The sequence below is a fragment of the Symphalangus syndactylus genome, chromosome 11 (genome assembly GCF_028878055.3).
Source record: "Symphalangus syndactylus isolate Jambi chromosome 11, NHGRI_mSymSyn1-v2.1_pri, whole genome shotgun sequence".
In the NCBI taxonomy this organism is placed as follows: Eukaryota; Metazoa; Chordata; class Mammalia; order Primates; family Hylobatidae; genus Symphalangus; species Symphalangus syndactylus.
Window position 1 is genome coordinate 56,039,587 of NC_072433.2, and position 20,545 is coordinate 56,060,131.

At 47.6% G+C, this 20,545-nt stretch overlaps 1 protein-coding gene across 14 annotated transcripts in view; it reads right to left on the reverse strand.

Moving 5' to 3' along the window:
- Positions 1-20,545, reverse strand: part of KATNIP (katanin interacting protein) — a 241,234-nt gene that overhangs the window by 63,836 nt on the left and 156,853 nt on the right. For all 14 annotated transcript variants that reach the window (XM_063612788.1, XM_063612791.1, XM_063612790.1 and 11 more), the window contains 2 exons: positions 16,746-16,961; positions 4,126-4,263 (listed from right to left, as the gene is read on the reverse strand). In XM_063612788.1, coding sequence (XP_063468858.1) covers positions 4,126-4,263; positions 16,746-16,961 — 354 coding nt within the window. The remainder of the gene's footprint in view (positions 1-4,125; positions 4,264-16,745; positions 16,962-20,545) is intronic.

Here is a 20,545-nt window from a genome sequence, read left to right on the forward strand (position 1 = left end):
CACTTCCTGGTGTGACCAGGCTGGAGGCGGCACTTGCGTGGTGACGCTGTGGGTGATGATGGGGATGGTGTGCCTATCTGTACTGTCACACATAACTAACATGGCTATTATAAAGGCAAACAGATGGACCATGGGGAGCTGCTGGAAGCCCACTTTTTGGATGAGTTATTACCTACTATAGAAGGGAGACTATCGGTTTCTTCCTCCCAACAGATGCCACTCTGCAGGAGAAGCAGTGCTGTGAAAAACCAGAGAAAGACAAGCGGACCTCAAATTCCCCTTCCCGGCTTTGTCTCTTACCACCTGCTAGCTGGGCAAGTCACTTAATCTGGGGAACACCAAAAGATATGACACACATGTTATCACATCCTCCTGAGCACACGGCAGACGTGGCTGATCAATCATCACATCCTTTCCTTGATGAACCAGAAAGAAGGTTCCAGATCTTTCTCAGGACGGCACTCCAGCAAGCTGTTTCCCATCCGAGTTGGCAAAAGAGACACAGCCGATTTGCCATCTGGGATCTCACTGTCCTAAGTTCTGGCTTCTTCGTCTATAAGATGGGAAATACCACCACCTGCCTCATAGGATCACTGGGGGTTAATTGAGATGATTCATTTGTTCAGTTATTCATTCATGCATTGAATATTTACTGAGTGCCCACAGGGTGCCTATACATGCCTGATACCTGCGGCATTGAATAAACGGCAGCTGTCACAAGTAGAGGCATCTGTGTGCTGCCTTCTGTGCACTGCTGTAGTGGCGGTGCAGCCTCCATGTCCTTACTTCGCCTCTCCCATCTCTCTCCTCTGGCCCAGCTGACACTTACAGCATCACCAAGTGAGGGGGAAAGGAGCCCATAAATGCTAGCATGAGGATTTTACAGGCAGCACATTTCCCAGTAAAAGAGACTCCCCTTTTTCTAGTCCCTTCCTTTCTTCCGTTCTAAATAAGCCCTGGTTGGATTAGCTGCCCACATTTAACTTTTCTTCTTCAGATTCCCATACACAAAACACTGTATTAACAAGCCATGTCTACCAGGCCGAGCTGTATTTCCTATAAACTCTCATTTTATCTCCTCTAAAACACACAGTAATAGCATCCTCTGGAGAATATTAAATCAAACCAACCTGCAGCTGCATTTGTTTGCGCTTTTCTGCTCCTGGTAAATTCTGGCAACAGATGGGTGTGTGTTACATAAGCGGTGCCCTGGCAGGAACCGCAGTCCTCCACACTCTACCCTGGGTGTGGAAAGACCTCAGCTCTCAAATCCCTGCAGCCAACAGCTCCCCCAAGCACCCGCGATGACACCCCATGCTCCTGAGGGACTCTTAAGACCCTGTGCCTTTTTAAACAATTCTATAAGCACAAGGAAGGCTGAGCACAGGTTAAAGAAGAAAGGCAGGCCCTGGCCAAAAGGGATGAAGCTTATCTTTGTTGTAATCCTGCACATAAAATCTGCTTTCCTTGCCCTGAGATATATATTCAGTGACAGGGCCGAGCTGCAGGGCACAGGTGCGGGCAGCTGGCATTGTTCCATTGCCCATTCCAGAAGAGGGTGTCGATGGGCACCTGCCAGGAAGCACTGAGTGGGACTTGGAATGAGAGGACCCGACCCCAGATGCTCGTAGTGTGCCATGGCTATGTGGGCTGAGGCTGCATTCCGGGGTCTGAGGGTCAGCCTCTGAGCACACAAGAGGCCAGGTCTGGCAAGTGGAGACACGCCCAGAGAAATTTCCACAAGTTCCCAGTGGCTTGGCTTTCTTTTTCTCAAGTTTAAACTTCAGGTGTTTGTTTAAAAACAAACAAGCAAACAAACAACCTCAACGATCAGAAATCAGAGAAAGCTCTGGGCAGCACTGTGCGAACACACAGCTGGCCAGGGCTTACCTGTCCTGTTAGTTTCCTGACTCAAGGTGCCTCGCAACTGACAGGTGCTCGCGACATGATCACTAGGTGGATGGACAGCTGGTGGGTGGCAGAACTAGCAAGAATCAGCTCAGGAAAGGAGGATGGGAGGGATGGAGGGAGGGAGGAAGGGAGGACTGCCTCTCTGGGACTAGGTTCCCAGCTCTGCCTCCAACCTGCCATGTGGTCTCGTGCAAGCCACCTAGCCTCTCCTATCCTCTCATCCGGATATCAGTAAGGATAACACAACTGCTTATGGATTATTAGGAACATGAGCTCATTCATTCATTCATTCATTCATTCATCAACCGCATGTTTCTCTTTTCACTAGGGCAGGGGTGGAGATGACTCAGGGGTGGAGATGACTCTTAAGGGGTCCATGGTGGCCTGGGAAAGCAGCCATAAATTCTGGTCAGGAGATGGTGGAACACGTTTATGAGGTCCCAGAGAAGCGCAAGGGGCAGGGGGCAGGGTCGGCTTCCTGGAGAAAGTGAGGTCTGGGTTTCCAGGAATATGAGGCAGAGACGGGCATTCTGAGTTGAGTGAGATGGGGGTGTGGGGGGCAGGGATAAAGGTATCACTACTATGGTCAGGGGGTGGAAAGCCAAGGCAGCCTGCATTCTGACAGGAGAGAGGCAGGGCCTGGCGTGAGGGGATTAGGAGGCTCTGATGTCACACTCAGGGGGTTGACCTTGATCCTCTGGGCCAAGGGGAGGCTCTGAGGGTTTGAAGCAGCAGAGATGTGTGATTGGATCTCCCTGGTGGCTGCTGGAGACAGACTGAAGGGTTGGGCCTAGGGCCAGTGAGAGCAATTAGGAGGCTGTGTTCTTTCACACCTCCGTGCCTGTGAACACGCAGGGCCCTCCACCCAGGATACACTTTCTCCTTTCCTGCCTCGGCTGACTGCCGTTGTCCTTTGCCATCACAGCTCAGGTGTGTGTTCCTTCAAGAACCTTCCCTGGTCTCTCCCAGCCTGAGGCGGGCTCCTTTCTCCACACTCCATGCAGTCTAGGGCAGGCTAGTTCCAGCCCAGAGTTTTGTTTGAATTGTATGGTGGTTTAAAAAGAACTTAAATTAGCTACTGACATTTACAAATAAGGAAGGCTCATGTCAAAACTCAGATATCCAGCTCACTGGGCATGTTGGGAAGATCTAGCAGAACTGGCTGGTATTCTACAAAGCAACCCTTAGTTGAAGCTGAAAAGTGGCCTTCCCTTTCCCTAGGGCATGGGCTTGCCAGTCTGCCATATTCCCCACCACTCCCTAATGTCTCTAGCAAGATAGAAGGTGAGGCTCCGTTTCTATTTATAATCTCACTTGAACGATCACTTCCCTTACAGATTTGAAAGGAAAGTACAACTCTTGCCCCTATGTCTACCATAAGAGGGGCAGATAGGCCATAGTTCCCTGATGGAACTATGAGTGCATGAAAAACAGCCCAGAAAAGGAAGGAAAGGGTGTGGGCACAGGCAGCCGCATGAGGGTAGATAGTGTGAGGTTAGAAAGGAGGGCGTAGATCCTGCAACCGAGGTGGTGGGTCCAAAGGTAGCAGGTTATCTCAATTGATCACAGTCAGTTACAGATCTGACTCCTTTTTCCATTCTATTGCCCCTTCTCATTGCTGTACTTGATTAGTCTTTTAAAAAATAAAAAATAGAACCAGAGGGACACAACAGCCAGAGGTTAAGAGCCTGGCTAGACACAGTGAGGTCCACAGAACAGGAAGATTGGGACGCCTGGGAGCTGGCTAGGCCCTGCTCCAGACCTGCTGAATTAGAACCTGCATTTTAGCAAGATCCCACAGATGAGTCAGTGAAAGTTAACATTTGAGAAGTGAAGGCTAAGAGAAAGGGCCTGGAGTCCAAATGCAGGCGTTCACATTCTCATTCTGACACTGACTGGCTGTGACTTGGGGCAAGTTACATAACGTCTCTGTGTCTCTGTTTCCTTATCTGTAAAACTGAGTCTCAGCTTGTATTTTTCCAGTTCCCCCAAGGGTGGCCTGATACCACCTCCCAACGCCAGCAGCCGGAAGCTCTGTCCCTGGGGGCTATGAGAATGCAGTGTGAACCTGCCAGCAGGCTCTTGCTGCACACACAAGGCTAGCAGGGCTTCCGTGTATCCATTTTGCAACTTTAGGAATCAGGCTATTGGCAAACTGCTAAGCGCTTCCATCAACCCTCAGTGCCCAGTGGGGAACCAGCGCCTGTTACTTACGCCATCAGCCATCCAGTAATTCCGAATCTTGATCTTGGCCAGACGGAAGTCCCCCAGCTGTCTTGTGTTTCGAATAACAAAAAACAGCTGGAGTGGTGGGTGGAAGGGGCAGGTCCACGGGGAGGAGTCTTTCTTGCCCTAGAAGGCCAGCAAGAGAGGGAAATCATTAGGCACATTTCTGCCTCTCCCTAAAGTAAAATGGCAGTGGCTCTTTGACTCGAAAACCAGGAGAGGCCTGGTGAGGGCTCAGGGCAAACAGCCAGGCCACCCCGTTGCCATCACCCAGGCTGGGGACTCAGATCACCCCGTCTGGACGGCACTTCACAGCAGGCTACTGACCCCGTCCCACCCCCTGCACAAAGCTGCCACATGGACCCCTCTGATCTGCCAACCAGACGGAATTTAAAATGCAGCGGGCTTTATTTTAATCAACTTAATCGGCTTTGAGGAGAGCCCCTGGGGGAGGGGAAAGACGCTAGAGAGAAGGATGGGACGCTATTTGATTAACCTGGCAAACAAAGCCTTTGATTTTCTTTTGTAAAACCCTGACGAATTTTTAAAATTTTTAAATAGAAAAGAAAGAAAGCTACTGGCTCAGGCGTTGGTTGGGCCAGGGCCAGGGCACTGAGCCCTGGGATTTATTCTGTTCCTTTCAGGGTTTCCAAGCTCGGAGGCTTCAGTTTGCAGACTCTCCCGCCGGCCCCCCGCCCCGGCGATGGAAGCCCCAGGGGCAGGTGAACAGAGGCGCCTTGCTGTCATTCTCATTCGCACTGACAAAATTGCATGTCATGAGTGCTTTGGGTACAGATGGAAAAAGCCAAACCAGGGGACTTCTCTCAGCCCCAGCTGCCTCCTCTTGGCTTTCTACAATACCTATTCACTCTCCATTGGGACAAAACTCACAGCTGCTCCCAAACGCATCCACACTGGCTCGACCCAGTGCCTTGGCACAGGCTGGGCCTCTGCTTGCTTGCAATTCTCTTCCTAACCTTCTCAATCTGGGGAATTCAGCTAAATCCAAGTGCCCTCGGCTACTTGCAGTCCCCAAGCTTGGTGCCTACCTCGGTGTCCCACGATCATCTCTTTTCACGTCCATGTCATGCCCCCATTCAGCCGTGAGCTCAAGGGAAGGGGTTGTGTCTAGTTATTCCAGAATCCTAGGCTTTTAGCATAGTTCCTTGGCACATGGAAGATGCCAAAAAAAAAAAAGAACAAAACCCTTTGTGTAATAAATAAATGACCACGTGAATGCACACATGGAGTGTGCCTCCTAATATCTGCCCTTTCATTAAAGCTTTAGGGAGGAGACTGTAGGCCAGGCGCGGTGGCTTATGTCTGTAATCCCAGCACTTTGGGAGGTGGAGGTGGGTGGATCACCTGAGGTCAGGGGTTCGAGACCAGCCTGGCCAACATGGAGAAACCCTGTCTCTACTAATAATGCAAAAATTTGCTGGGCGTGGTGGTGCATGCCTGTAATCCCAGCTACTCAGGAGGCTGAGGCAGGAGAATCGCTTGAACTCATGAGGTGGATGTTGCAGTGGGCCGAGATCGTGCCATTGAACTCCAAACTCCGTCTCCAAAAAAAAAAAAAAAAAAAAAAAAACAAACAGAGAAGAGACTGTAAGCTGGATCTGGCTTGCAGAGGTATTTGTTTGGTTCATGCAGTGTAAACAACAACAACAACAAAAAAGCAAACACAAATTCATTGCCAACATTTAAAAATGGGGTGATTCACAGAGGTGCAGTGGCTCATGCCTTTAAGCCCAGTGACTTGGGAGGCTGAGGCAGGAGGATCACTTGAGGCCAGGAGTTAGAGACCAGCCTAAGTAATATAGAGAGACCTTGTCTCTACAAAAAAATTTTAAAAATTAGCAGGGTATGGCACTGTTTGCCTATAGTTCTGGCTACTCAGGAGGCTGAAGTGGTAGGATCGCTTGAGCCCAGGAGTTTGGTACCACTGCATTCTAGCGTGGGTAACACAGTGAGACCCCGTCTCTAAGAAAAAAAAAAAAAAGAAATGAGGGCTGGGTGCAGTGGCTCACACCTGTAATCCCAGCACTTTGAGAGGCCGAGGCGGGTGGATCATTTGAGGTCAGGAGTTTGAGACCAGCCTGGCCAACGTAGTGAAACCCCGTCTCTACTAAAAGAAAAAAAAAATACAAAATTTAGCCGGGCGTGGTGGTGGGCCTCTAATTCCAGCTACTGGGGAGGCTGAGGCAGGAGAATTGCTTGAACCCGGAAGGTGGAGGCTGCAGTGAGCCAAGATGGCACCACTGCACTCCAGCCTGGGTGACGGAGTGAGACTCTGTCTCAAAAAAAGGTGGTGGTGCAGGAGGGAGATTTCTCCAAACAGCCAGATTTCTGACCCCTCTGCAGACTCGGAAGACATGGCAGCTCAGGAGCCCTGATGGCCATTTCCTGGAGCCAAGAGTGTGCAGCCCTTGAAGCCCGCCATTTCCCAGGGCTCCACAGTCCCCACCACTCCCTACTGCTTCACATCCACCTTGCTTCCCTCTTCTGCCTTGGCCTGGCTCCTGTAGGCATTGAGTCCGCAGTCCTTGTTTAGGGGCTGAGCAGCAGCAGCAAGTCCCATCTGCCAATAAGCAACCTCCGCGGGCCTGACACTGGCTGAGTTGTCCCTTTTATCTCAAAGGGGCATCACCCTGCATTTGAGAACATCTCAACAGACTCCCCGTCACCAGGAACGTGCCTGCTACTTGACAGAGCCAGGGAGGGAGGATTGGCTGATCTGGGGTTTTATCGGCCCCCAGGAGATGGGAGGCCCAGGCTCCAGCTGCGGTGGAGGACAAAGGGGACTTGTTTCGGTGACAATGGTGCCTTTCAGGAGGGAGGAGGTGGCTTTTGTTAAGGGAGAACGATGAGTTCAAGGGGTTCTGACTTATTCTGGCAAGTTTCTCCAGCTCTACAAGAACTTCTAGTGCTCTGGGCAGCTGCAAGGGGTCAAGAAACCACATCCCCAAATCCAGCGGGTGAGTCTCATTCCTTTGCTGAGTGGGGGCCTAAAATGGGGCACTGTGGCTGCCTGACAAAGGAAGAGACTGATGGCTGACCCTTAGATGTGGGCTAGGGGACTGTAATTGATTTCCCTTCACATTTCTGTCAGCAGGAGGAATAACAGGAGGGCTAAGTGGGAATTGTGGTGTTCAAAGTCAAAGAACATTAACCTGCGGATAACTCTGGGCCTCATTAGCAACCCAGCCTTCTGATGTTTTCTCTCCACAGACAGGATCTCAGAGAGAAAGGCTGATGGGAAGCTGCCCAGGGCTGACCTGGCACATGCTGGGAAAACCCCTCGGTGCCAGGGCAGGAGGCAGAGCGTCTGCAGCTCCTCCCTCCCCAACACAGCGGGAAAGGAATATGGCAGAACGGGAATTGGGCGCCTTCATGCTGCTGTTACTGCCCTTGGTTCATGGCTTCTTTCACTTGGAAACCCCAGGAGGTGGGCATTGCTGTAACGTATGTGCTACTGACCAAAACAGGCCAAAGCTCAGCGAGGGATGGGATCACCTATGGTTGCGCAGCGCCTATGTGGTGGAGTGAGGATCCAAACCTCCATCTTTCATGCATTAATTCATTCTGTCTCTGGATTCCCCTAGAAGCAGACCCTGAGGCAAGGATCTATGTGTAAGTAGCTTATTTAGACAGAGCAGAAAATATCAATGGGAGAGTTGGGAAGTGAGACAAGGCAGGGAAGGTGGCTCATAAAGGGTATGTTATCAAGACAGCTGCTCTTGTGGGCAACTGGAGCTTAATCCCCCCAGGGAATCTGGGAGCCTGGGTGGAACAGGCGTCAGAGTGACTGCACCAATGGGGCCAGGGAGTTAGGGAATTTATACCCCAACTCCCACCAATGTTGGTTGAGTGCTGCTCCTGGGGGGCCTCTATTTCTCTCTGTATGGGAGGTAAAGCGGGCCCTGGAGGCCACAAAAAGAATCCTCCAGGAAAGAAATCTCAATGCCGCCATTCACAAAAGCAGTCAGCATGCCCTGAAGTGCTAGGACAAAAGGGTGGAAGCGGGCACTGACACATCTACTCTATAACTTGCCCAACAAACACTGTACAGTGTCCCTCCTGGGGGACTGATGCTGAGCCAGACCCGGGGCATGTGCAAGGGAACCTGACCCACCAGGTCCTAGCAGCTCTGTGCTATGAGGGAAGGCAAACAGGTAATGTTTCCAAGAAAAAAAAATCAAGCAGGAACACGTACTAGGAAAAAAATAAGAGAAAATTATTCATGGCCCATGGAACAGCTATTTTATAATGGATGGTTAAAGAAGGCTTCTCTGAGCAGGTAACTTTCTAACTCCTAAATCAAAGGTGGCTTTTAAACTCCAGCATTAACATAACACTGAATAGCAACCTGCAGGGAGATACTGCGCTGCCCTCAGAAGTAGCTCCAATTTAATAAATTATTGCATTACAAAGGAACAAACTATTGACACACACAACAATTTGGAAGGATGTCAAGGGCATTACACTGAGTGAAAAAAGCGAGTCTCAGAAAGGTTACCAACTCTGGTAATGACATAAATGCTATATAAATTGGCTGGGCGCGGTGGCTCACACCTGTAATCCCAACACGTTGGGAGGCCAAGGTGGGCGGATCATGAGGTCAGGAGTTCAAGACCAGCCTGGCCAACATAGTGAAACCCCGTCTCTACTAAAAATATAAAAATTAGCTGGACGTGGTGGCACACGCCTGTAGTCCCAGCCACTCGGGAGGCTGAGGCAGAAGAATCGCTTGAACCCGGGAGGTGGAGGTTGCAGCAAGCCGAGATCGCGCCACTGCATACCAGCCTGGGTGACAGTGTGAGACTTCATCTCAAAAAAAAAAAAAAAAAAAAGCTATATAAATGGTGTGATTCCATTTACGTAGCATTCTTGAAATGACAAAATGTAGGTAGAGGAACAGATCAGTGGTTTCCATTGTCAGGACTGGGCATGGGGAAGTGTGGCTATACAGGAGGAGCCCAAAGGAACTCCTTGGTGGTGATAGAACTGCTGTGTATCTCGATGTCTGTAACTTTAGAAAGAAATCTACATGTGTGATAAAACTGCATAAGAACTATATACATGTACACACAAGTGAATGTATGAAGGTCTGTACATTATACCAATGTCAAGGTCCTGGTTTTGATTATGTACTACAGTTACATAGGATTTACCACTGGGGAAAGCTGGGTAAAGGTGTATAAGACTTCTCTGTCTTTTTTTTTTTAAATTGAGATATAATTCACATAGCATAAAATTTGCCATTTTAAAGCGTTCAGTTCACTGGTGTTTTAGTATATTCACAAGGTTGTTCAACCATTACTATTATCTTCTTCCAGTACATTTTCACCACCCTCCAAAAGATAACCGCATTCATTAGCAGTCTCTCCCCATTCCTGCTTCCTCCCAGCCCCTGGCAATGACTAATCTACTTTCTATCTTCAGATTTGCCTATTCTGGACATTTCATATAAATGAAATTATACAACATATAGCCTTCTGTGTCTGGCTTCTTTCACTTGGCATAATGTCTTCAAGGTTCATCCAGGTTGTAGCATGTAGCAATACTTCTTTCCTTTTTAGGGCTGAATAATATTCCATTTTGTAGAAATACTACATTTTCTTTATTCATCCATTGATGGACATCTGGCTGTTTCTACTACTTTTTGGCTATTCTGAATAATGCTGCTATGAACATGCATGTACAAATTTTTTTTTTTTTTAAATAAACATGTTTTTAGTTATCTTGGGTATGCACCTAGGAATGGAATTGCTAGGTCGTGGGTAACCCTACATTTACCTTTCTGAGAAATTGCTAAGCTGTTTTCCACAGGGGCTGCGCCATTTTACATTTCCACAAGCAAAGAATGAAGGTTCCAATTTCTCCACATGCTCACCAATACTTATTTTCTCTTTTCTTTTTTAAAATTACAGCTATCCTAGTGTGTGTGAAGTGATATCTCATTGTGGTTTTGATTTGCATTTCCCTAACAACTTATGATATTAAGTATCTTTAATGTGCTCATTAGCCATTTGTACATCTTCTTGGAGAAACGTCTATTCAAAGTCCTTTGGCCATATTTTAATTGGGTTGTTCATCTTTTTGTCATTAGAGTTTTTTTTCTTTGTATATTCTTAATATTAGACCCTTATCAGATATACGATGTGCAGATATTTTCTCCTTTTTGTAGGTTGCATTTTTACTTTCTTGATAGTGTCATCTGAAGCAAAAATGTTTTTAATTTTGATGAAGTCTGATTTATCTGTTTTTTTCTTTTTTTTGGTTGCTTGTACTTTGGATGTCATAGCTAAGACTTCATTGACAAATTCAAGGCTTTCAAGATTTATACCTTTGTCTTCTTCTAAGAGTTTCAAAGTTTTAGCTCTTACATTTAGGTCTTTGATCCATTGAGTTAGTTTTGCATAAGGCATATGGTGGAAGTCTACCTTCATTTTTTCGCATGTGGAAACGCATTTGTCCCAAGGCCATTTTTTGAATGACTATGCTTTTCCCATTGAACGGTCTTGGTATCCTTGTTGGAATCAATTGACTATAAATCCATGGGTTTACTTCTGGATGCTCAATTCTATTTCATTGATCTATATGTCTATCCTATGCCAGTACCATGCAGTCTTTATTACTGCAGAGTTGGTAGTATGTTTTGAAATTGAAGTGTGAGTTCTACTTTATTCTTTTTCAATAATGTTTTAGCGTTCTGAGTCCCTTGAAATTCCCTATAAATTGTAGAATCAGCTTGTCAACTTGTACAAAGAAGTCAGCTGAGATTCTGATAGTGATAGGTCAGTTTGGGGAAGTATTACCATCTCAACACTGTTAAGTCTTCTGATCCATGAATATGGGATGCTTTTCCAGTTTCTTAGATCTTAGATTTCTTTTCAACAATGTTTTGTAGTTTTCAGAGTATACATTTTGTACTTCTTTTGTTAAATGTATTCCTAAGTATTTTATTCTTTTGATGCTATTGTAAACATAATTGTTTCGTAATTTCATTTTCCCTTGTAATTCTTTTTATTTCTGTTAGGTCAATAGCAATGTTCTATCATTCTTGAATTTAGTAATTTTAATCTTCTCCCCCATCTTTTTTTGGTTAGTCTAGCTAAAGGTTTGCCAATTTGTTAATCTGCTCAAAGAACCAACTTTTGATTTCATTGACTTTCTCTATTGTTCTTCTGTTTTCTGTACTATTTTACAAATTCCTATGAGTCTATAATTATCTCCAAATAAAAAGTTTAAAAATTGTAAGCTTAAACACCAACAACAAAAAACAGTAAGCTATGTTTCTGTTTAAAAAACAAAAAAAAAATGTATGGCACATTTTTATGTACTGGGGATACAGTATAAACAGGACAGACAGGAATTTTCAGCTAAACTGGGGAGACATAATATACATGTAAACAAGATCATTTCTTACAGTGAGATGTGCTCTGAAGAAATGAAAAATGATGATGTGATAGTGACCAGGGTGGGAGGGAACAGGTACTCCTCCAGATTGTTGGGTGAGGGAAAGTCTTGCTGAGAAAGTGATATTAGGGCTGAAATCTGAATGTGGAGAAGCAACGTGAAAAGTTGGAGGAAAGGGTTTTGGAGAGGTAGGAATGAGGTTGGTGGGCTGGAAGAAGAGAGGGCAGGCCCAAGGCTGCTGGAGCCTGGGTGTGAAGCATGGGTGTATGAAGCAGGCAGAGGGGGAGGTGGAGGCCTGTTCATAGAGAGACCCCAGGCCATAGGAAAGCACCTGGGCTTTATTTCCAAAGGTAAACAGAAGTCACAGTGGACATGTTTTAAGTAGCGGCAGGGTACAATATGAGATATATATATACACACACATACACACACACACACACACACACATATATATACACACAAATATACATACACATACATGTTAATTCTTTTTAATTATTATTTATTTTGTAGAGATAGGGTCTCACTATGTTGCCCAGGCTGGTGTCAAACTCCTGGCCTCAAGTGATCCTCCTGCCTTGACCTCCCAAAGTGCTGGGATTATAGGTGTGAGCCACTGTGCCCAAATGTACCATCCCCATGATTCAATTATCTCCACCTGGCCCTGCCTTTGAGAAGTGGGTATTTTTACAATTCAAGATGAGATTTGGGTGGGGACACAGTCAAACCATATCAATCCCCAATACATGAAAGTGTGCAATACACACATATATATATATTTTTACTTTTTATTTGGAAATAATTCTAGACTTATAGGAAATTCATAATTTCCTAGGGCAATCAAGGAAGACTCTAGGTGGTACATCTGAGCCAACAGCAATGCTGGCTACTGAACAAGAAATACTGGAGGAAGAAGTGATGTGGGGAAGAGGGCAGGGGAATCAAAACTTAAGTTTTAAATCTCTGAGGTCTGAAATGGGCTGGGTATGGGGGCTGATGCCTGTAATCCCAGTGCTTTGGGAGGCCAAGGCAGGAGGACTGCTTGAGACCAGGAGATTGAGATTAGCCTGGGCCACATAGTGAGAGCCTATCTCTACAAAAAATAAAAAAAAAATTAACCAAGTGTGGTAGTGTGTGCCTGTAGTTCCAGCTTCTTGAGAGGCTGAGGTTGGGGGGTGGCTTGAGCCCAGGAGGTTGAGGCTGCAGTGAACAATGACTGCACCACTGCTCTCCAGCCTGGGCAACAGAGCAAGACCTTGTCTCTAAAAATAATAATAATAATAATAATAATGATAGTAATAATAATAATGAAGTCTGAGATGGCCAGTAGAGATCCAAGAGATGTCAAGCAGGAAGCTGACATTCATGTCAGGAACTCAGAGGGGCAGACAGGGCTGGGTGTATAAATCTGCAGTCATCTTGAGGCCTTGGGCTGGGATGCAGCCAATGAGAGACACAGTACGGGCACAGAAGGGTGGAGTTTCCATAGAGGCTGGGGCACTCCCACATCTTTTGAATGCCCCAATTCACTTCCACTGAAGCATTTTCTCTTTGAAACCCAGCCTCCGCTTCTAGGTACCTCGGCTGTCGGGTGAGCTCTATCAGCCATGCTGCATGGCTTGGGGCAAGTGCCTCTTCCTCACTGCATCTTGCTTTTTTCTCATTGATAAAATGAGGAGAGTCATCCCAAGGTTCATGTGAGGGTTAAACGAGGCAATGCACCAGGCTGTGGCTGCCACATGCCGGTGCAATTAGATGGTTCTGAGAGGCAGTGTGTTCCGGTAGCCCCGGGCCTGGGACCCAGGATGCAGGGAAGCTCTGCGTCAGGGAAGAAGGGGGAATCCAGCCTTCCTGCAGATGAGCCCAGAGACCCAGCAGCCCAGGGTGACACAGCTGCCTCATGTCCCAGTCGCAGGGCCAAAAAATAAAAACCTCAAACACACCAAAACCGTGGGCCCTCACATGGCAAAGCGCCCCAGTCTCTGCTAAACAGAAGAAAGGGAAAGCAATCATCAGAATTGGTCCCCATCAAATCCAATGATGCTTTTTATTGTCCCTAGTGTGCTCTGCTCTGGAGAGCAGGCTTCCAAAATGCCATTGCTTTCTGCAAGAGTGGGGCAGAGGAGGGGTGGTGAGGGCTGGGCCAAGTCCCAGCAGCAAGCATGGGAGCCTATAGACTTGAATCTGGAGGCAGAGCAGGGATAGGCCAGGCCACAGCACCCAGGCAGCCATTATCCACAGCTCAGGGACTGTGTCTTTTGAGGGCTGAGATCACATAGCTGCTGATCTAGAAGGGGAGTCAGACCCACCCAGTCCAACCCTGTGGCCAGTTGTTGCTTCTCAGCTATCTAGCATCCAGCCCGCCTTTCTTTGAGTGGCAATCTTGAATTTCTTAATTTTTATTTTTATTTGTGACATATATTACACCTTTTCTAAGCAATCCTGAACTCCTTCAGGGAGAATCTCTTCCTGCCCCGCTGGGGCATCTTAGTGGAACTGGCATCAAGATGTCCTGCCCTAGTCAGTCTGATCCATCAGCCTTCCTCTCCTGAGACTATTTCCAGCAGAGAGTTGCGAGGACAAACCAACCAGCCAACCGACACTGCCGAGGCATCTCAATAAATGGTTGTTGTATGAACTAAGGGAATGAAGCTTTATCCTTTTCTCCATCTCCCCTTCTCATTTTGTTCCCTTCTCTGAAAGCAGCCCCCAACCTTGAGTCATGACCCAGTTTAGGACGTAAGTTAGTCATGGTTTCGGATGCCATGGAAGTGACCACTAACACAAAGGCCAAAAGAGTCAACTCTTTAAGTAGGACAGCACGATCTCCCCCAGAACCTCAAGTCCAAGAGAAGAATCTTTCCAGAAGAATCTCACATCCTCCTGTTCATCTCCCACCCCCAAAAGAAGACCACACCTGTGGTGGCCAGCATTCCAGGATGCTCCCTAAAACCCCAACTTTCCCACAAGGCCCGTCCTCTCCTGGCCTGCGTGGCATTGTGTACACTAGCTACTCAAAAGACTTGAAACACATTTACTTTTTAAACATTTGCTAACTGAGCTGGACTCAGTTTCTGCTGCTGGAAATCTAAGAATCTGAACAGATGATTGACCCAATCTCCCATTTTTCAGCAGGCAGAAAAACCCACTCTCAGAGAAGGCAGGCAAGTTGCTGAGGCCAGAGTCAAGACCAGAATCTGGGTCTCTAGAACCAGAGATTTCAAAAACCCCTTTTCTTGTTTCCTCTTCTTTAAAATGGGAATAACACTAACTACTTTTCCCAATGGTATTAATACTATTAATAATAATAACAATAACAGCAAAGGCTAGGCATGCTGGCTCATGCCCATAATCCCAGCACTTTGGGAGGCTGAGGCAGGAGGATCACTTGAGGCCACGGAAACCATCCTGGGTAACATAGTGAGACCCCATCTCTATAAAAAATTTTACAAAATTAGCCAGATGTGGTGTTGTGTGCCTGTAGTCCCAGCCATTTAGGAGGTTGAGGCAGGAGGACAGCTTGAGCCCAGGAGTTTGAGGCTGCAGTGAGCTATGATCACGCAATAACAACATCTTCCCAGGTCTCCCAGGAGATAATTATGAATGAAGCTGTGGCCCAGCATAGGAAAGATGACGTGGCTGCTACTCTGGCTCAGTTTAGCTCACAGTCTCTTATGTACAACTTGCAAGTAGCAGGAAGGAAAAAATGCCAGTACCCTCCCCTATCTTTTTTTTGTAAATTCTGTTGTTTGTTTGTTTATTTGTTGAGATGGAGTCCTGCCCTGTCGCTCAGGCTGGAGTGTAGTGGCATGATCTTGGCTCACTGCAACCTCCCCTCCCAGGTTCAAGCGACTCTCCTGGCTTAGCCTCAAGTAGTTGGGACTACAGGTGTGCGCCCCAACGCCCAGCTAATTTTTGTATTTTTGGTAGAGACAAGATTTCGCCATGTTGGCCAGGCTGGTCTTGAACTCCAGGCCTCAGGTGATCCGCTCACCTTGGCCTCCCAAAGTGCTGGGATTACAGGTGTCAGCCACTGTACCTGGCTCTGCTAGATATTTAAAGGAAGGAAACATTCAACGTTTGTGGAGTGTGCACCTCACGACCTAGGGCAGCAGGGTCCTGAGGGTGTATGGGCAAGGGTCCTGGCCCAGGCTGCCCGATGTGAACTTGGCTCCACTACCTTCCAGCTGCATGACCTTGGCCAAGTCAATGCCCTTCTCCAAGCTGTAGTTTCTTCAACTACAAAGAACATCCATTAACCTTAATGACCCCTGAGGTCCAGTGTTTGATGGTGACTGTGGAAAACTGCAAGGTGGATAAAAGAAGGTGAATTGGCTCCCCCAAGAAAAACCCACAGAGCAGGGGCTGGGAAACAGCTTAGGGAGAGAGTGTCTGGGGCCTCTGCCAGCACCACTCCCTCAGGCTCCTGCCCAACTTGGCCCAAATGAATAACCCTGGTAGATTTTATCTTATTTATTTTTTTTTGAGACAGAGTCACATTCTGTCACCCAGGCTGGAGTGCAGTGGCACAATCTCGGCTTACTGTAACCTCTGCCTCCTGGGCTCAAGTGATTCTCCTGCCTCAGCCTCCAGAAGTAGCTGGGATTACAGGCATGTGCCACCATGCCTGGCTAATTTTTGTATTATTAGTAGAGACGGGGTTTCACCATGTTGGCCAGGCTAGTCTTGAACTCCTGACTTCAAGTGATCCACCCGCCTCGGCCTCCCAAAGTGCTGGGATTACAAGTGTGAGTCACCATACCCGGCCTATTTTTGTTTTTTTTTAGAGACAGGATCTTACTCTGTTGCTCAGACTGGAGTACAGTGGTACAGTCACAGCTCACTACAGCCTCAATCTCCCTGGGCTCAGGAGATCCTCCCTCCTCAGCCTTCCAAGTAGCTGGGACTACAGGCACGAGCCATGATGCCTGGCTAATTTTTTGTGTTTTTTGTAGAGACAGGGTTTTCCCTTGTTGCCCAGGCTGGTCTTGAACTCCTGACCTCAAATGATCCGCCTGCCTCAGCCTCCCAAAGTTCTGGGATTACAGGTGTGAGCCTCCATACCTGGCCAGATTTTGTTGTTCTTCCCCTCCCTCCACTCATAACCTTAACACAGATTTATCAAGGGCAGAGAAAATGCATGGGAATACACAGCCAAGAAGCAATCCAGTGTTCCCTCCACTCACAGCTAAGTTCCTGTTGACGAGGCGGCCCAGCTCCCCAGGCATGGCTGTGTTCCGGATATCCACGTCGTGAGGTGACACATAAAGCTTTGTGTCATTCAAGTCAAAGAACTCGACTTCTGTGAGACCCACCCACCACGAGTTGCCCCAGTTGGACAGGATCTCCATGGTCACATAGATGGCATCTTTGATCTCGTCTGCCCTCATTCTCTGTTTGTCCTTAAAGAAGAGAAAAATAACACCAAAGGATTAAGTCATGACAGGCTTGAATTCGGCTCTGCCTCTGCCACCACTGCCTTCAAAAAGTTAGTTAACCTTCAGGGTTTCAGTCTCTCCATCTGTACAATGAGGATAAGAATAGCACCCACTACCTATGGTTATTACAATGATTAAATGAATTTATACTGTAAAGCATTCAAAATAGAGGCCCTGTGTAACTGGCACTCTGTGAGCATTCTGTTTGAGAGTTTACAAATAAATAAAAACGTCTAAAAAGCATTGAATTCTGCCTGAACATGCGTGTCTCTCCCCCACTACTCAGTGTTCGGCACCCAGAAGCTTGTCACGACATCTGCTGAATTGAGTAGGCGTTACAGGCTGAGGCCGGGCACAGTGGCTCACGCCTGTAATCCCAACACTTTCAGAGGCCAAGCTCGGAGGACTCCTCGAGGCCAGGAGTTCAAGATCAGCCTGAGCAACAAAGTGAGATCCTGTCTTTACAAAAAAATTAAAAAAAGTATGAGCTGGGCACAACGGCATATGCCTGCAGTCCCAGCTACACAGGAGGCTGAGGCAGGAGGATTGCTTGAGCCCAGGTGGTTGAGGCTGCAGTGAGCTGTGTTCACACCACTGCACTCCAGCCTGGGTGAAAGACCCAGTCTCAAAAAAAAAAAAAAAAACCAAAAACAAAACAAAACAAAAAGGTTACAGGCTGAATTTATCCCTTCCAAATTCATCTGTTGAAACCCTAATCCCCAGTACCTCAGAATACGACTGTATTTGGAGATAAGGCCTTTAAATAGGTGATTAAATTAAAATGAGGCTGTGGAGGAGGGTACTAATCCAATCTAACTGGTGTCCTTATAAGAGGAAAGTTGGACACACAGAGAGACACACCAAAGGATGCAGACACAGAAAAAGGCCATATGAGGGCAAAGCAAGAAGGCAGCTGTCTGCAAGCCAAAGAGAGAGGCCTCAGAACAAACCAAACCTGCCAACACCTTGATCTTGGACTTTCAGCCTCTGGAATTGTGAGAAAACAAATCTCTGTTGTTGAAGCCACCCCGTGTGTGGTATTTTGTTATGGCAGCCCTAGTGGACTGATATAGTAGGTAACATGGTCCCCTGGCTTTGGACAAGTCACTTGACATCCCTCGGCCTGGTTGGGGAAGATGACATGACACCATCTATGCGATAATCCTGTCACAGATGTTAAACAAGATATGAATACCTAAGAAGGCACCATCACGAGCCCCGGCCCTGGGTGAGCTCTGTAAGTGTCTGTTTCTTTCTGTTTCTCTCCTTCATTGCTTTTAATGCCTGCCTCCTTCCTGCGTCGGCTGTTTACTCTGAGAGACTGCATGAATGCCATCAACAAACGGCCACCCTTCGGAATGGCTTCCTGAGGCCCTCCGGGGCTGATCGCAGCACTGGTCGCCACGGATCAGTCGCTCACAAAATAGTGCATTCCCCGCGTGCACATGCCCTCTGTTAATTAGCACAGGTAATCTGCAATGGTTCTGTGAGCAGGGAGCCAAGCAAATGAACAGCAACTGTTCCCTACTTATTTTTTTAATTAATAGCCAGGGAGACGTGCTATCGCTCTCAGTGTGTATTTGGAGGGGCCTTGATTGCCACATGGTGGGAATGCGGATAGGGAGGAGGGAGAGAGGTCAGCTCACAGCTCCCAGATAAAAGATAGGGCCTGTTTTGATCAGCTGGGTCCTCGAAACCCACAGCTTCCTCCTTCTGCTCCACAGCCATGTGGGGTCCTGGCCAAGCCTCTGCTGCCCTGGGTCTGAGTCCCTAGCTGACTCCAGGGGACTGGGAGGTTAACGAGCTTGTGCTTGTGTGGAGCAATCCAGGGCCAGGTGAGCGGTCAGTCTGAGGGTTGCTGAAGAAGTGGCATTGTTCACCTTGCTTGTTGGTGGGAGGCAGGAGGGCCAGATGGGAGGCAGGCTACCTTTCAGAGGGGCTGCTAGAACTCCGACCCAGTGCAATCTGAAATGTGCAAATTCCTCAGCTGTGTTCATAAATGAATAAGCTGAAGGATCTATTAACTAAGCAAGTGTCACAACTTGTCTGTTGCTACTCAGTGGCTCCTCCTGCTTCTGTAATGCCCAATTTGGGATCCCGCTTGGCTGTGGGAGGGGGACACTGGCTGGGAAGCTCCTGGCCCCTGTCATTCATTGTCCCCGCTCTTGCTGAGACCGCTTGATTTTCCTTGAGGGGAAGCCACGGCGTCTCTTTTCTCAGCCACAAAGCATAGGGAGACTGACCCTTTCCCACTCCAGGGAGGTGCATGACTGGTCCAAGGAAGCAATGTGTCCTGTTCCCTGGGCCACCAGAAGGGAGCAGCTCAGTGACAGGCAAGCACCCGGCACAGGCCAGTGCAAGCATGCCAATCACAGATTTACCTGGGGGAGAAACGGGCTTCTCTCCTGACAGTGGAGTCTGATGATACAGGGGTGCAAGGTAGAACCATTCTAGCTATTTGGGGACCATGAGGAGGGAGCAGAGATGGGACTGAGCTCCAGGGGGTGGGACTGAGCTTTCCACTGTGCAGACAGAGGGGAAAGACACAGTGCAAGCTGCTGGATCAGGCCCCACCTGGCCCTCCCTGTGTCATTTTCAATGAGAAGAGTCTGTCATTTTTCTTCTCTTTGTTGTATAAGTCAGTTTGCCCTGGATTTTCTGTCTCCCGTAATATAAGGAAACTTGGTCGGGTGTGGTGACTCACAGCTGTAATCCCAGCACTTTGGGATGCTGAGGCAGGAGGATTGCTTGAGCCCAGAAGTTCAAGACCAGCCTGGGCAACATAGCAAGGATTCATCTCTACAAATTTTTTTTTTTTTTAAATAGCCAGGTATTCTGGGGGGCCCCTGTAGTCCCAGCTATTCAGGAGGCCAAGGTGGGAGGATCGATTGAGCACGGAGTTCAAGGCTGCAGTGAGCTGTGATCACACCCACTGCACTCCAGTCTGGAAGAAAGAGCAAGGCCCTGTCTCTAAAATTAATTAATTAATTAATTAATTAAAATAATAAAAATAAAGAAACTATTCCATGCAGTGGGGAGCACAGCTTTGATTTTTCTCAGTGAACTTTCAGCAGATATTTGCTGGTTTCTCCCTGCACTGAGCTGTATGCTCTCAGAGACCTTTCCCGTTTCATCCTCACAGTGGCCTGTGGGGCATGGATTATTGACGCTATTTGAGAGCTAGGACCAGACAGCTTAAGACGCTTGTCTAAGGTCACACAATCTCTCAATGATGGTGCCAGATTCAAAGCTGGAACTCTAGTCCAGGCCAGGCCAGGCCAACTCAGGGGCCTTTCTGCTCTCATAGGATTTTATATGTGGCTTTGGGAGGACTTTGCATTAAGTCCTCACTGGCCAGTAGTAAGATTGGTGACCACCATACCAAATAATACTAAGAATGGCTTGAGTGAAGGTGGGGGCAGAAGGGAGTGCTGGGACACACATCTTTTAGCACAAAAGAAAATGGAGGCTGCCGGGCGTGGTGGCTCACGCCTGTAATCCCAGCACTTTGGGAGGCCGAGGCGGGTGGATCACGAGGTCAGGAGATC